The sequence below is a fragment of the Pristis pectinata genome, chromosome 10 (assembly GCF_009764475.1).
Source record: "Pristis pectinata isolate sPriPec2 chromosome 10, sPriPec2.1.pri, whole genome shotgun sequence".
NCBI classification, from domain to species: Eukaryota; Metazoa; Chordata; class Chondrichthyes; order Rhinopristiformes; family Pristidae; genus Pristis; species Pristis pectinata.
The window spans coordinates 12,129,146-12,146,731 of NC_067414.1; the positions used below are offsets into that span (position 1 = coordinate 12,129,146).

Here is a 17,586-nt window from a genome sequence, read left to right on the forward strand (position 1 = left end):
GGCACTGTGGACCTGATCCAAGATGTCCCTGACCCTGGCACCCAGGAGGCAACATACCATCTAGGAGTCCCTTTCACATCCACAGAATCTCTTGTCTGCCCCCCTTTACTATGGAATCCCCTGTCACTACCGCTGTCCTCTTCTCCCCCCTTCCCTTCTGCACCACACAACCAGGCTCAGTGCCAGAAACCTGGTCACTGTGGCTTTCCCCAGTAGGTTCCACCCCCCCCCCAAACAGTATCCAGAGCAGTATACCTGTTATTCAGGGGAACAGCCACAGGGGTACTCTACACTACCTGCCTGTTCTCCTGACAGTCACCCAGCTACCTGCCTTCTACAGCCTGAGTGGCTGCATCCCTGTAGCTCTTATCTATGTACTCAGTATCCTGTAGGAGCCAAAGGTCATCCAGCTGCAGCTCCCTAACACAGTCTCTAAGGAGCTGCAGCTGGATGCACCTCATGCAGATGTAGTTATCAGGGAGACTGGATGTCTCCCAGAACTCCCACATCTCACAAGCTGAACACACCACTGACCCTGCAGCCATTCTCACTACTCTAGTCTGGCACTAGAGGAAACACCAAAACAAGAAAGAAACTTACCTTCACCTCTTCTCACCAAGGCCACTTAAGGAAAAGCCTCAATATCTACTCCACTCCAGTTATACCTGCCTTCCCTTTATTTGCTGCTGTTAATCAGCCAATCAACTGGTAAAAATTTGCAAATGTGCCTCGTTTAGACTCTTGCAAGGTGAAGCTCACAAGCTCAGGCACAGAGACTCACCTCTTTTCAAAGGTCCCGCTCCAAATCTGGCTCCAGCAGCTGGGTTTGATCTGTGATGTGCCAGTATGACACACCTCAGCCTCTGGACTGAAAGGGTTTCACCAGCTGGGGCTCTTCCTCACAGCATCATTTTAATCAGGTTCAAATCGAGCACTGGAGTTGCCTCTTCCTTCACTGGTCCAATGGAACTCAACCTAAGCTGGGAGAACAACACCTCTCTCTGACTTGGCATGTCACCGACTTTGGCATAACACTAAATTAAACAATTTCAGCTAACCAACCATTCCAGTTTGTGTCAGAACTGGCCAGTTTTCATTGCATAATCATCAACCTGTAACACTGACCCAGATTTCCTTTTTTCCGCAGATGCTGCCTGACCTGCTGAACATTTCCAGACATCAGACATCCAGCAACAGCAGCGTTCTATATCTCAGTTCCACCGATGTTTGTATTTTTCTCCCCTGCACTCATTCCTCTTCCTCTATAAGCCCTCTCGAGTGCCTGACTTATGTACAGCCCATACATACAAACAAATGTTTGGGAGACCACCAGGGTGGATTTGCCGGCTGCTGCAGGCATCCTCTGCCGTGTGGGAACTTGGTTCCTTTCCGACTTGTGAACTGTTCCCGACGCATTAGCCGTGATTAACAACCTTCATCACCTCTGCTAGCTGGAACCTTCAGTTCTCTCATTCAGTCTCTCTCGGTCTCCACCTCCTTGCAGACACTCCCTTTGTTCTCTACCCTGTCACCCCCTTTGCTACAGCACAAAACACGTCTAACTTTGCCCAATGTTGATGGAAGGTCACTGAGCTGAAACATTAACTCTCTCTTTCTGTCTCCACAGCTGCTGCCTGACCGGTTGAGTATCCCCAGCATTTTCTGTTTTATTTCGGATTCCTAGCATCTGCAGTTTTTTGCCTATTACAGATCGTCCGCCTCCACAGATGGTGGTGGCTTTTTAACAGTGGCTGCATTCCACTGGGTAATGGAGCTAATTCCAAGAGGTCCCACCGCTGGGAGAGAAGCTGCAAAAGTTATTGTTCCTGGGGTAATTCATTACTGCCCTCGGGAGGGTGACGGAGCAGGCAGCAGGCTTGAGATTTCACAGAGAGTCAGGAATTGGTTCTATTGATAACTCGGAACACGTGAATCAGGGGCAGGAGGACGATCCCCCGGTTCCTGCTAAGATGGAACCAGAGTGTGACGACTCGTTGTAAGCTCTGCAGATCTACTCATTACTTCTATTTTAATTGTTCTACTCTTTTAAATCTCAATTATAAAACTCTAAGAATTACTCACACTGTTATTGCTTTTCCCTTGTACTACCTCAATGTACTGATGTAATGAAATGACCTGTATGGATGGCTTGCAAAACAAAGCTTTTCACTGTACCTCAGTACAGGTGACAATAATAAACCAAACAGGTCTACAGTGGACGCCATCTCCCTGGCCCTACACTCATCTCTGGAGCATCTGGACAGTAAGGACACCTACGTTAGACTATTATTTATCGACTACAGCTCCACCTTCAATACTATAATGCCAAGCAAACTCATCTCCAAACTCCTAGACCTGGGACTCAACACTTCCCTCTGCAACTGGATCCTTGACTTTCTGACCAACAGACCGCAATCAGTGAGGATAGGCAGCAACCCCTCTGTCACGATTATTCTCAACACTGGTGCCCCACGAGGCTGCGTCCTCAGCCCCCCTACTCTACACGACTGTGTGGCCAGATTCTGCTCTAACTCCATCTACAAGTTTGCAGATGATACCACCGTTGTAGGCCGTATCTCAAATAACGATGAGTCAGAGTACAGGAAGGAGATAGACAGCTTAGTGACATGGTGTCATGACAACAACCTTTCCCTCAATGTCAGCTCCTGTCTACATCAATGGTGCTGAGGTCGAGAGGGTTGAGAGCTTCAAGTTCCGAGGAGTGAACATCACCAACAGCCTGTCCTGATCTCACATCGATGCCACAGCCAAGAAAGCTCACCAGCACCGCTACTTCCTCAGGAGGCTAATGAAATTTGGTTTGTCCCCTCTGACACTCACCAACTTTTATCGATGCACCATAGAAAGCATCCTATCTGGATGCATCATGGCTTGGTACGGCAACTGCTTGGTATGGCAAGAAACTGCAGAGAGTTGTGGACACAGCTCAGCACATCACAGAAACCAGCCTCCCCTCCATAGACTCTGTCTACACTTCTCGCTGCCTCGGTAAAGCAGCCAACATAATCAAAGACCCCCATCCACCCTGGATATTCTCTCTTCTCTCCTCTCCCATGGAGCAGAAGATACAAAAGCCTGAAAGCACAAACCACCAGGCTCAAGGACGGCTTCTATCCCACTGTTATAAGACCATTGAATGATTCCCGAGTACGATAAGATAGACTCTTGACCTCACAATCTACCTTGTTGTGACCTTGCACCTTAATGTCTACCTGCACTGCACTTTCCCTGTAGCTGTGACACTTTACTCCGTATTCTGTTATTATCTTACCTTGTACTGCCTCAATGCACTGTGTAATGAATTGATCTGTACGAACGGCATGCAAGACAAGTTTTTCACCGTACCTCGATACAAGTGACAATAATAAACCAATTCCAATTTAAGGTTTGGAGGGATATGGGCCAAACACGAGCAAATGGGACTCGCTTAGACAGGCATCTTGGTTGGCATGGAGGAGTTGGGCTGAATGGCCTTTCTCTGTGTTATATGACTCTATGACCATTTGTTATAATCCTGGCTGACCTGATTCTAACCTCAACCCCACATCCCCACCTAACCGTGGTAACCTCTCACCTCCACCCCCTTCTCGCTTAGCAAGAATCGATGTACCTCAGCCTTAAAAATATTCAACCACTCTGTTTCCACCCCGTCTGTGGAGCTCCAGAGCCTCTCAACTCTCAGAGAGAAAACAAGATGCAAGTTACCGATTTAAATCATTTGCCATCTCGTTTTCCACAATTAATTCGTCAGACTCACATTCTTTATCTCATCTTTATCTTATCTCATCTTTTAACCTTTTCCACGTCCTCATGAATCTTTTAGTCATAGCACGAGAACCTGGCCCTTCGGCCCACGATATCCATGCCGGCCACTGTACTTATCGAGACTAGTCCCATTTGCCCATTCACTGCTGCTTTTATGTTCTGTCCAGTCTTCTCACCTACACCCATTCTTCAAGTTTGACATTATCTCTAACCTCTTTAGTTTCGTGTGGTGGGTTCCCTGTTGCTGGAATGTATCTGCTCTGTGCATTCTGAAATTTGAATTAAATGTCAGCCTTGCCACTGATGGCCAGATCCAAAACTAAATGAAGATGTTTAAAATCAGGGACAATAGCGGGGATGAGATGTGAGGGACTTTACTGCTGGAATTGGGAGAGTTCAGGGGTGATCCGGCAAAGACCTTTTAGGGTTAGATATAGGGAAGTTAGAATTCAGTGCTGCTTCTCCAGAAGAGTACAGTGTGAGGATGGAGAAAGGGTTAACGTTGAAGTGATATTGTGAGGAAGGAGCAGGAGACCCGTTAGCTCACTGGGACAGCCTTGAGTTTGGTGGGCTGAATGGTCAGTGGTTCATCTCTGTGTTTCTGCACTGCTACACCATGAACTGACAGTGGCAACATCACCATGGACGCCAGTACACACTAATCAGGGTGTGGGTCACACACAGCTGAGATACAGTCAAACAGCCCTTCAGCCCACTGAGTCTGTGCTGATCATCAAGCACCTAGTTACACCAATTCCATTTTATTCCCACCACTCTACCAACAGCTCCCCCTTCATACTACCACTCTCACATACACACTAGGGGCAATCTACAGTGGCCAATTAACCTACCAACCTGCACGTCTTTGGGATGTGGGAGGGAACTGGAGCACCCGGAGGAAGCCCACACGGTCACAGGGAGAACGTGCAAACTCCACACAGACAGCGCCCAAGGTCGCGATTGAATCTGGGTCTCCGGTGCTGTGAGGCAGGGACACCGTGTTACCAAAAGCAGATTTGACGTCTGTGCCCCGGCGTTTTGAACTAACCTTTTGTTATTTGCCAATTTTTATAAGGATTTGGATAGGTGTGGGTGAGGTATTGTTGCCAAATTGGGTGGGCCATTAAGTGGATGTTCAATTTTATGGATTGTTGGAAGATCTGTGAGTTCACCTTGTCCACAAAGTCTTTCTCGACCATGTTTTGCCTTTCGTTTTGATCAGCACCTTCCACGGTAATGAAGAAGATGTTGATGCCGGACTCCCTGGCGAGGCGAGCGGTTTCTCCGACCTTGTCGGTGGGCCAGCCGTCGACCAGGACCACCACCACGTTGGGGGCTCCTCCACGGTTGCCCTGCTCGCTGGAGAAGAAGTTGCCAATGGTGTGACTGAGTGCTCGGCCTGCAAAAGAGAGGGTCCACACTCCGACCGGGTTCCAACTTGTGTTGTCATATGTCATCACCCCGGCCGTGTTTCACAACCCCCGTTTGAGGCAGTTGACCTGAATATGGAATTATTGATCTCTGATGGACCGTCCATCTTAACCCATCAAAGATCATCACTTCACTATGAAACGTAAGACCCTAATGTATATTGTGCCCTAAAAATGGACCTCAGAGGTCATAGAGTTGTACAGCATGAAAGTAGGCCCTTCACTAATCCCATTTGACTCTCCCCACACTTCCATCAATTCCCTCCGGATTCTACTCACCTACACACTAGGGGTAATTTACACTGGTCAATTCACCTACCAACCCACCCGTCTTTGGAATGTGGGAGGAAACCGGAGCACCCGGAGGAAACCCACGCAGATGGGTTTTGTTAAACAGAGTCTCCCTTGTTCTTGCAGCACAGGACAGGCCTGCACGCAAGTTCCTGTGTTAGCCGTGGGTTCTCGCGTGGGGACGTCATCTGGCATCCCCCCTTCGGATGACCACGAGCTACAGGTTCATTGGACTAGCAGCCCCATGTGTGTGTCCGCTGGAGGACAACCAAGCTGCAAGTGTCCAGGGGAGCAGTCAAAGGTAACCAAGCAACCTGCTGATGGGTGTGTTGATTTCTAGCTGAGTGGTGTCTACACAAGTAGGAACACACTGCTTTGATCAACGTTATTTCAGTAGCACCGTGCATGTCCACTTCAAATTGTCCCAGCCAATGCACTTTTGAAATATAGCCATAGCTGTAAAGCGGGAGATGCACACAGCAAGATCCCGCAATATGGCAGTTGTAATAATCTAGATGTTGGAGGAGGGATGGATATTGACCTGGGAGACCACACCCACTCTCTCCGAACTTGTGCCATGGGACCTTTTCTATCCACTAGGGAGAGCCGCAGGCACCACGTCTGATGGTGATGCACCACTTCAGCTCTGCCTCGATTTTGTGCTCCAGTCTCTGGAGTGAGATTTGAAGCCACAGCTTTCCGACTCAGAAGAATGAGCAGTGGGAGCAGTTGCCTACTGCCAAAACCCTTTGATAATAATGGGGCTCTCTAAACTAGCCTACACAGCAGAGGCTCCGTTACACTGCAGTGACCTCCACAATAAAGTCAGACCATTTCACCACAGGTGGCCTTGCTGAAGGAGGGGAGAACGGTGGAGAGGTTGGAGGGGGAATTCCGGAGTCCGGGATTAAGCAAACTCCAGGAACACACCTGCCAGCTTGAGCAAAGGATCTTCCTCCTGGTGGGAGCACAATGGGAAGACTGGTGGGGGATTGTTGGGGGAGGTGGTGAGGAGTGTTGGGGAACATTTAGGAAGAATGGGGAAGTGGAGAAACAAAGGACTGCAGACGCTGGAATCCAGATGAAAAACACGACGATGCTGGAGGAACTCCACAGGCCAGGCAGCATCCGTGGAGAAAAGCAGGCGGTCAATGTTTCGGGTCAGGACCCTTCTTCTGGACTTCAAGAATGGGGAAGTGTTGGACGAATACACAAGTGATGGGGTAGGATCAGATGTGGGGTGGGTGGGAGTCGAGGGGTAAACAAATGACAGCAAGCTGGTCTTCAGCTTCTGAAAAAGGTTCTTCAAAACACAGGGTCTTCAGTGTGGCTTCAAAATGCCAGGATTCCCACAGTGTGGAGCACTGCTTTGGACAAGCCACTGAAACAACCTCCTTCCGGCACCTGGAAGGGGAAGGGCTGGTGACGTGAGTGGGACCTCAGGAAGGAGATGGCACTTACCCACATTGGAGAGACCACCTTTCTGTGGAATCTTTTCAATGGCACTTTTAAGATGGCGGGAGTTGTGGTAGGTCTGGAGATTGAACTCAATGCTGGCATTAGTCCTGGAACGGCAGAACATCAGTATCCATTACCATTCAGTAAAGAAATAGCTGGCATTTACCTCCTGCCTCTCACTACACTAGGACATTCCAAAGTGCTCTCCTCCCCTATTTTGTTTTGCGTTCTTCATCGCGTAATGGTGCCTTCAAAGCGGTGACACGTCCCAAACTAAAATTAGGGTAGGGGACGCAAGCGATTGCAGATGGTGGAATCTGGAGCAAAAGACAAACAGCTGGAGGAACTCAACGGGTCGGGCAGCATCTGTGGAGGCAGAGGGATGGTCGACATTTCAGCTCAAGACTCTGTTGATCAAAGGCTGCTGGCGAAAGAGATAGACCTTAAAGCGACAGAGAGGAGATGAACAGAAGGGAATTCCAGGGCTCAGGCGTTGCTATTGACTCTACTCACCCAAACTGGACGATGCCGATGAGGGGGCCTGCGATTCCAATATCAAGGGCTTCTGCCACGCTCATCAAGAACTTCTTCTGAATTCCAAATCTTCGTCTTCCTATGCTCCAGCTTCCATCCACCAGGAAGGCAAGGTCCACCTTGCAATCTGCAAGCAAAAATCAAACTGCTGGAGGGACTCAGTGGGTCAGGCAGCATCTGTGGAGGGATAGGGATGGTCGACGTTTTGGGTCGAGACCCTGCATCAGGACTGTGAATGTTGTGGGAAGAGAGCCGGTATAGAGAGGTGAGGCAGGGGCTAGTAGGTGGAACCAGGAGAGGAGGAAGATGATGGGCAGTCTGCAAATGTCGAGGAGGGTCATCCCTGACTCCAGGAACAGGCAGCTGGTTAGAAGTTGCATGGGAGAAGTTCATCGAGATACAGGGGCTGACCTTGACCCCACCTCGCACCCCTACCACCCACCGCAGCACTGGTGAGCTGCTGGATCAGGCAAGGAAGTGTCAGGTGGAGTTGCAAAGAGGCTTGGAAAGGAAAATGAATCAGAAAGTGCACTGCAGCCAACACTGGGAAATCACTGGGTATTAAGGGACTATGGGGTTAGCACAGCAAAACGTCACTGAGGTTTAAGGTAACGGATAGGAGGCATGATGGGCTGAACGGTCTACTCTTGCTTCTATTTCTGACATTTATAAGGATGGGAGGGGATATGTGAGAAGGATCTGTTCTGTAGCCTCAGCTCTTCATCATGATGGGGGGAGGAGGGGAAGGTTGTATATCCACGCAGCAGGTAACACTGAGATGGCTCGGACCGCTAACAGCCCGGGCAGTGGGAGAAGGACCGTCATGAACTGGTCAGTAGACAAAACGGTGGCGGGTAGAATTCAATGTGCACACAAGTAACGATACCAATCTGGATCCACAAATCAGAGTACTTTGTAAATGATAAGCAGCAGAGAGATCAGAGTCCCTGTGGTCAGATCATTGAGAAAAGCAAATGGAAGCCGGCCCTTGCCTCACGGATAATGGAATTCACAGGCTGACCTTTGTTGCTTGGATATTCAATTCTACCTGCTCTGGACACTGTACTGGTGGAGATACATTGGCACTGGAGAGGTTACAGTGCAAGTTCAGAAGAATGAGGGGGGGACCTCATGGAAACATTTCGAATGTTAAAAGGCCTGGACAGAGTAGATGTGGCAAAGTTGTTTCCCATGGTAGGGGAGTCTAGTAAAAGAGGGCACAACTTCAGGATTGAAGGGCGCCCATTCGGAACAGAAATGCGGAGAAATTTCTTTAGCCAGAGAGTGGTGAATCTGTGGAATTTGTTGCCACAGGCGGCTGTGGAGGCAAAGTCATTGGGTGTATTTAAGGCAGAGATTGATAGGTATCTGGGTAGCCAGGGCATCAAAGGTTATGGTGAGAAGGCGGGGGAGTGGGGCTAAATGAGAGAATGGATCAGCTCATGATAGAATGGAGGAGCAGACACGATGGGCCGAATGGCCAACTTCTGCTCCTTTGCTTTATGGTCTAAGTGAACAATAGCTGGGCTTGGAATGTTAAACTGTGAGGACAGGCTGCAATTGGGAGGTGTCACTTCTATCACACTTTGCCTGGTGGTGGTGAGCCGACCTTTGAACCTGTTACAAGTGCTTGCCCACTGGACCACCTCTGAGGGAAGCTGTACCTCCTCGGTGTGGCACCGGACTCCCACGCTGGCCCAGAATGGGCAAGGATGACCAAGCCTACAACCGTTACGAGATGCCTGGAGCCCCACCACCCCCCACCCCACCCCCCCTGTGAAGGTTGAGCCAAAAGGGAATGAACAAAAGGATCTGGGGTCAGTCGCTTGGTGAGTTCTGAACAATAAACAATAATATAACGAAAGCTCCAAGAAATTAATTTTGGGTTGGCGTTAGAAAGTTTAATTGCACAAATGTGTTCATGTATTAATAACCCAAGGACTTATTTCTGAGAAAATGTAGCAATGATATCATTATGGGACATCTGATTGTACAGCCACCTCTGAAGCAATCCGTCCAGCTGGCCTGCAGCCATTGGTCACCTCAAACATGACCCCCTCAGCACCAGCCTCCCCTTCCAGCTGCAGGTGAACAGCCTCTGCAATCTTCAACCCTTGACCATCAGTCAAACACCCCCCAACACCTTTGTAAGTGGTCAAATACTTGAATGGATTCTTTCCTTGACAGCGACCTGGAGATGCTCCATACATTACACACCTGGTGGTTAACCCCATTACTCTTCACTTCAATGGGATGATTCTGTGCCTGGCTTTACAAGGTTAAGTTACCTACAACGTGATTGGTTGGCTCTACCATTCAGTGCTCCCAACCAAAAGCATCCCACATTGGGAGCATGCCTGAGGAATTTGAGCACCGAAGCCAGCACCCAGAGACTTGTATATCAAATTCCTTGTCACCCGGAGCTCCTTGCTGGGAGCATTGGTTTATAAAACCAGGGGGTTCACACAGTCAGTGGTAAAACATAACATTCCTCTCTCGATTTACTGTTTGAAGTCAACAATGAGGCAAAAGTGTATAGATACTTGGATCTCCTCTGGAAATTGGCTCCTCGATGAGATCTTGGTCCCTCGTGCTGAAACCTGGTTCAGGAGAAAACCTAAAATCAGTGTGTTTACCAACAACGATGCCTCTTCATCCTCACCCCCCAATCTCCTATCACTGCTTTCCTTCGCTGGTCAGGACACAATGTCTCCCTATGGGTGTCATCAGAACATCCCATTGGTGATGGTTCCAGCCTGGACTTGCCCTGGCACTTGCAGCCTCTTGTAGATGTGAGCTTGTCCAAACTCTGTTACCCTTTCCCAGCGGGACCGTCCCGATTACCCGACACTGCCATCCTTGCTGACCTACACCAGCTTCAATATTGGCAACACGAGCTTTGGGTGACGTGGTGGCACTGCAGGTAGTGCTGCTGCCTCACAGAGCAAGAGACCCGAGTTCGATTCTGACCTCTGGTCCTGTCTATGTGGAGTTTGCACATTCTCCCAGTGACCGCATGGGTTTCCCCCAAGTGCTCTGGTTTGAAGCATCACATGATCAAAGTTTAACTCACCCCTGGCGTCAAAGTCCGACTTCCAAAAATTAATCTCCGTTTCATCGGTGTTCTGATCTGGAGGGGAATAAGACAACCGTGACGAATTTCAGATCAGGTTTTCAATGAGGGTAAAAAGCTGAGACGATGCCTCAGATCCCTGGGAAGACACAGTGTGTTGTTGGACTCCTATTCCGCTAATAATCCCACAACACAATGTTTGAAGCATCTGCCCCACACCCAGGCCATACAAAGTTCTACTCTAAGACCTTATAGAAGCAGGCAAGTCACTTCATAGAACATAGAACATTACAGCCCACAATGTTGTGCCGACATTTTATCCTGCTCTAAGATCTATCTAACCCTTCCCTCCCACATAGCCCTCCACTCCTCTATCATTCATGTGTCTATCTAAGTCTCTCAAATGTCCCTAACGTATCTGGTCCCAAAACCTCTGCCGGCAGTGCGTTCCACGCACCCACCACTCTCTGTGTAAAATAACTTACCTCTAACATCCCCTTATACCTTCCTCCAATCACCTTAAAATTATGCCCCCTCGTGTAGCCATTTTCACCCTGGGAAAAAGTCTCTGACTATCCACTCGATCTATGCCTCTTATCATCTTGTGCACCTCTATCAAGTCACCTCTCATCCTCCTTCTCTCCAAAGAGAAAAGCCCTAGCTCACTCAATCTATCCTCAATAAGACATGCTCTCCAATCCAAGCAGCATCCTGGTAAATCTCCTCTGCACCCTCTCCAAAGCTTCCACATTCTTCCTATAATGAGGCGACCAGAACTGAACACAATACCAAGTGTGGTCTAACCAGAGTTGTGTAGAGCTTCAGAAAATTCAAACTGTCCAAAACAAAAATACAAGCATCATGAGACAAAATAACTGTCCATCAATCAACAGAATAACACCCATTGTCAGTCCAAGGATAAACAGCCAGTCTAACCAATCAATAGAATAACATCTCTCGGTAGAGGAAGGGTTAACCATTGCGCAGGTCAGAGGCTCCCTGCTATGTTGCTGTTTCTCTGTACAAAGGAAGTTTTGTGTGGATATTTCTTTTTGAGTATAAACACAGGAGAAAAGCAGCAATGCGTTATCTTACGACATGTTCAATGTAACTTCAGAAAAGATTCACATACTTTGCACAGTGAGTGATTCTGGGCTGTATTCCCACGGTCTGTTCGCTGGTCTTCCGAGCCTTTGACCTTCAATGAAATATCGGCAACATTTATTTGTGTACCTCCAACACACGGCCACCCTAACCGCACCAGGGGAGTGTCTGACTCCCTGCTCCCAATGCTGCTGGTTGCTGCCAACAGTTAAATTCCTGAGGAGAGTGCCCATGTACGCAGCCGTGAAATGTGGCACAAACACAATCAATAAGTGAAATACAGAGCCACGTACCGTGGTCTGATGAGCCGAGTGTCCATGAACTCAGATCCTGAACTCTGTGATCTGCCAAGTTAAGCAGAACATAGGAATTAGAAACTTAGAAACATAGAAAACCTACAGCACAATTCAGCCCTTCAGCCCACGAAGCTGTGCCGAACATATCCCTACCTTAGAGATTACTAGGCTTACCCATAGCCCTCTATTTTTCCAAGCTCCATGTACCTATCCAAAAGTCTCTTAAAAGACCCTATTGTATCTGCCTCCACCACCATTTCCGGCAGCCCATTCCTCGCACTCACCACTCTCTGAGTAAAAAACTTACCCCTGACATCTCCTCTATACCTACTCCCCAGCACCTTAAACCTGTGTCCTCTTGTGGCCACCATTTCAGCCCTGGGGAAAAGCCTCTGACTATCCACCCAATCAATGCCTCTCAGCATCTTATACACCTCTGTCAGGTCACCCCTCATCCTCCGTCGATCCAAGGAGAAAAGTCTGAGTTCCCTCAACCTGTTTTCATAAGGCATGCTCCCCAATCCAGGCAGCATCCTTGTAAATCTCCTCTGCACCCTCTCTATGGCTTCCACATCCTTCCTATAGTGAGGTGACCAGAGCTGAGCACAGTACTCCAAGCGGGGTCTGATCAGGAATCGTTGGACTAAATCCGATCAAGGTCTGTCCTTTTCACCGCCCTCCATGATGTAAGAATAACTGAGCTGCTGACTAATCACTGTAACCCAATCAGTACAATTTGCAACAGACCCATGCGTGGAGTGAGAAAGACCACAGGTCAAATCATTTCCTCCTGAGCTTGTCCTCATGGAATGGCATTGTGTTGACACCATAGCAACAGCCCATCAGCCCCAACTGCTCCCCACGGTTTATACTCCCCACACACACACAAACCCCCTCCATCCTATTTTACCTCAGCCTCCCAGCTCAACCCACTGAAGTCCTGCCTCCGGTAACATACGTTTCTGCTACTCAGTCATCTCCTTCCATAGCGAGCGACCGTGTTCCACATTCCCGACACTCTCCAGGGCAAGTGATTTGGTATTGGTATTGGTAAATTCCTCCCAAATTTCCCAATGGATTTAACGGTAAAATATGTGCATTTAATGATCCTGGTTCTAGTTTCTCCCACAATTGGAAATGTCTCCTGATCTCATTTAGTGTCTCCATATAGCCTAACATATTCATAATATTTTTTTCCCTCACAAGAAACAGAATCTGGTTTAATCTGTGAAACATACACATTTAGGGCAGCTCAGTGAAGTAGCTGGTAGAGCCATTGTCTCGCAGCGCCAGTGACCCAGGTTCGATCCTGACCTCAGGTGCTATCTGTGTGGAGTTTTCTCCGGGTGACCCGGTTTCCTCCCACACCCCAAAGATGTGTGGGTTGGTGGGTCAATTGCCAACTGTAAATTGTCCCTTAATGTGTAGGTGAGGGGTAGAATCTGGAGGGACATGATGAGAACGTGGACAGAACAAAAAAGGGATTAATGTGGGGTCAGTGTAAATGGGTGGTTGGCACGGACTCGATGGGCCGAAGGGCCTGTTTCCATGGCTCTGTGTTTATGTCCATGATACTACAGTCCTTAGCTCCTGGCCATAAGCATGCGTTTGGTAGTGGCACAGTGGTTAAATTACTAGACTAGTAACCCAGAGGCCCTGACTAACAAACCAGAGATCTGAGTGCAAATCCCACCTGGGATGTGGAAATTTTAATTTGATTAATTAGCTGAAAATAATTTTTAAAAACTAGTTATTAGTAATCATGACCACAAAACTATAGGAAGGATGTTGAGGCTTTAGAGAGGGTGCAGAGGAGGTTTACTAGGATGCTGCCTGGATTAGAGGGCATGTGCTATCAGGAGAGGCTGGACAGACTTGGAGTCTTTTCTCTGGAGCGGCAGAGGCTGAGGTGTGATCTGTTGGAAGTGTATAAAATGATGAGGGGCACAGACTGGGTGGACATGCAATATCTTTTTCCCATTATTGAGCGATCCAATACCAGAGGGCATGCATTTAAGGTGAGAGGGGGTAGGTTTAGAACAGATGTGAGGGGTAAGTTTTTTACTCAGAGAGTGGTGGATGCCTGGAATGCGTTGCCTGATAGGGTGGTGGAGGCAAATTCATTGGGGGCTTTTAAGAGGGGCTTGGATGGGCACATGAATGAGAGGAAAATGGAGGGATATGGACATTCTGTACGTAGGAGGGAATAGCTATGTCAGCACAACATTGTGGGCCGAGGGGCCTGTACAGAGCTGTACTGTTCTATGTTCTATGTTCTAAGAGAAAACTACCAAACTGATATAAAAACCCATCTGGTTCACTGTTATTCTTCAGGGGAAGAAATCTGCCATTCTCACCCAGTCTAGCCTCTACGTAACTCTGGACTCCATCAATGTGGCTGATGGTCCAATGACCTCTTTAAAGGTTTAGCAAACCAACCACGGATGGGCAGTAAACGTGAATAAATGGAAAATGAGAGTCCATAAGCTGTGCTCCCTGGGATACAGATCCACAGGAAATTGTCCTTGCCAACTCTTACATCAAAGGTCCCCACAGAATGCAGGAGGCCACCATGGTTCAACAGTGTGCTCAACATCATTGCCTGGTCTTTGCACCTTTCCTTATGCAGGGGCGCTTGCGGTTCAGTGGGTTGCCCTCTGCCTTGAAGTCAGAGGCTGTGGGGTCCAAGCCAGCTTCTAAAACTGAAGCACCCAGCCAACCTTCCAGTGCTGTACTGAGGGTGTGCTGCTCCTCGGCAGTTGTGGAGCCTGGGATCCCAGAGTGGTGACAGCACTGAAGGAAGCTGTTCAGCCCCTTGAGTTAGCACTGGCTCCCTGCAGATTGTCCCACTCTCCTGCACGAGATGGACCCTCTCATAGATCCAACTGCACTACTTTGAAGAGGAGCTGGCGGTGTAGAGTCATATAAACAGCAGGGAAACAGGCCATTCGACCCAACGAGTCCACGCCAACCATCAACCACCCATTTACACTAATCCTATATTAAACCCATTTTTTATTCTCCATCAACTCCCCCCAAATTCTACAATTCACCCACACAATGGGGGCAATTAACAGCGGCCAATTAACCTCCCAACCTGCATATGTTTGGGATGTGGGAGGAAACCAGAGTACCTGGGGGAAACCCATGTGGTCACAGGGAGAACCTGCAAACTCTACACAGACAGTACCCGAGGTCAGGATCGAACCCAGGTCTCTGGAACTGTGAGGCAGCAGCTCTACCCGCTGTGCCACTGGGGCACCAGTACCTTCTTGTGACCTGTAGGATTTACTTGTAGTCTGGATAGTCTGGATGAATCTCCAGGCTAGGCAGGGTAAGTATGGCAGACTTCTTTCACTGAAGAATTATAGTAATTAGTCATCTAATTGGTAGTTAGTCAAATTACTAATAACTTTTTTTTGTTAAATTATTTTCAGATTATTAATCTGAAGTTAAAGTCCACAACTGCCCAGGTGGGATTTGATCTCAGATCTCTGGACTATTAGTCTGGGCCTCTGGATTACTAGTCCAGTAATTTAACCACTGTGCTACCAACAGAGAGGTACGAGTATGCCCACAGAACCGGTAGCTCAGTTCAGCTCTGCCAGGTACAGGTGGGGGTTTGTCTCCCACTTGATGCCAGGAGGAACCCGTGATGTGCGAGGCCAGCTAGATCAGGCAAGGCAAGGGTGAGCAGGTCTCCCCAGCAGGACAAGTGTCCTGAAAGGATACGCTCCAGGACTTGGAGACACCTGCGCCCTCAACCGGGAGCCAGGTCTTTTACTCCTGGGTCCAACACTTAACGGATGGAAGAAAAGCTGGATTGTTTGCATGAAAAGGTGAATGGCCTTCTCAAGAGAAGGAGTGTGGGGGGGGGGGGAAGGGATGATTTTAAAAGGGGGCCCCTGAAACCCCAGTCCATTGGTCCAACAAGAATGGATGGGAGGGGGTGGAGGGGCTGTCAAGGGAGAGAGTAAAAGAGGACCATTTGTGGTGAGGGGTTAGTGTGGGGGGTTTGGGGGGCGGTGGGACAGCGGGATGTGGGTGGGGTGCAGTGCGGGGGTGGTGGATGGCGATGTTGCGGGGGTGGAGAGTGGGGGAACTCATTGGGGGGGCTGTAGAGATTTGGGGGGATTCCAGTGGATGTAGGGTGCGAGGGGATTCAAATGGTGTGGGATGTTTCGGGGGAGGGAGTGAGGGGACTCATGGGGGCCGGTTAGGGAGTAGGGGTGCTCCCGGGGATGTGGGGACTGAGGGGTTCAGAGGGTGTGGGGAGTGGAGGAGGGTGAGGGCAGATGGGAGAGGGATCCTGATGCTTCCACTCCCCCACGACTCCGGAATCGGTCCAGCAACAGCTCAGCGGATCAAGTCGGAAGAACACGTCGCTGGAGGGAGGAAGTGGGGACTGCACTCCTCATTTTGTGACCTTCCTCCATCCCTGACATATTCCGTCCCACCCCACCAGCGTCCCACCCTGGGACGGGAGACCTGCCCTTGTCCAGTCAACCCTCCTGACACCACTTTATCTCTTCCACTGCTCCACCACTCTGAGTGACCACCTTCTCCCTTTAGCCAGGGTTTTGCTCACCTGTCCTCCTGGTTTGGTTCAAAATCTAAGGGCAGCAACAGCCCACAAGATACAGGAATAGAATCAGGCCATTCGGCCCATCGAGTCTGCTCCACCATTCAATCGTGGCTGATTTTTTTCCAACCCCATTATCCCGCCTTCTCCCCGTAACCCTTAACCCCCCTTACCAATTAAAAACCCATCAACCTCTGCCTTAAATACACCCAATGACTTTGGGCCTCCACAGCCCTCTGTGGCAATGAATTTCACAGATTCACCACCCTCTGGCTGAAGAAATTCCTCCTCATCTCAGTTTTAAAGGACGTCCCTTTATTCTGAGGCTGTGCCCTCAGATCCTAGACTCTCCCACTACTGGAAACATCCTCTCCACATCCACTCTATCCAGGCCTTTTAGTATTCGGTAGGTTTCAATGAGATCCCCCCTCATGCTGCTAAGCTCCAGCGAGTACAGGTCCAGAGCCATCAAACGCTCCTCATATGTTAAGCCTTTAGTTCAGGGATCATTCTTGTGAACCTCCTCTGGACCTGGTCCAGGGCCAGCACATCTTTCCTTAGATACAGGGCCCAAAAAACCCACCCCTGACAGCCTCCAATGCAACTGAACCCATGGTCACCGTTGAGGACGTAAGATCAGTCTTTGGGAGAGTGAACACAAGGAAAGCATCTGGCCCAGATGGTGTCCCTGGCCGTGTGCTCAGATCTTGTGCTGATCGGCTGGCAGAAGTATTTGCAGACATATTTAACCTCTCCCTGCTTCAATCTCAGGTTCCCACCTGTTTTAAGAAGACCACTATCATCCTGGTACCAAAGAAAAGCAAGGTAACATGCCTCAATGACTACCGACCAGTGGCTCTGACATCCACCGTCATGAAGTGCTTTGAGAGGTTGGTCATGGCACGCATCAACTCCAGCCTACCAGACAACCTTGACCCATTGCAATTCGCCTATCGTCGAAACAGGTCTACAGCGGATGCCATCTCCCTGGCCCTACACTCAGCTCTGGAGCATCTGGACAGTAGACACCTA

At 49.1% G+C, this 17,586-nt stretch overlaps 1 protein-coding gene across 5 annotated transcripts in view; it reads right to left on the bottom strand.

Annotated features, from left to right (window-relative positions):
• vit (vitrin) overlaps window positions 1–17,586 on the bottom strand; it is a 61,199-nt gene that overhangs the window by 12,606 nt on the left and 31,007 nt on the right. For all 5 annotated transcript variants that reach the window (XM_052024500.1, XM_052024503.1, XM_052024501.1 and 2 more), the window contains 7 exons: window positions 11,970–12,020; window positions 11,705–11,770; window positions 10,573–10,629; window positions 10,043–10,099; window positions 7,479–7,626; window positions 6,969–7,072; window positions 4,959–5,185 (listed from right to left, as the gene is read on the bottom strand). In XM_052024500.1, coding sequence (XP_051880460.1) covers window positions 4,959–5,185; window positions 6,969–7,072; window positions 7,479–7,626; window positions 10,043–10,099; window positions 10,573–10,629; window positions 11,705–11,770; window positions 11,970–12,020 — 710 coding nt within the window. The remainder of the gene's footprint in view (window positions 1–4,958; window positions 5,186–6,968; window positions 7,073–7,478; window positions 7,627–10,042; window positions 10,100–10,572; window positions 10,630–11,704; window positions 11,771–11,969; window positions 12,021–17,586) is intronic.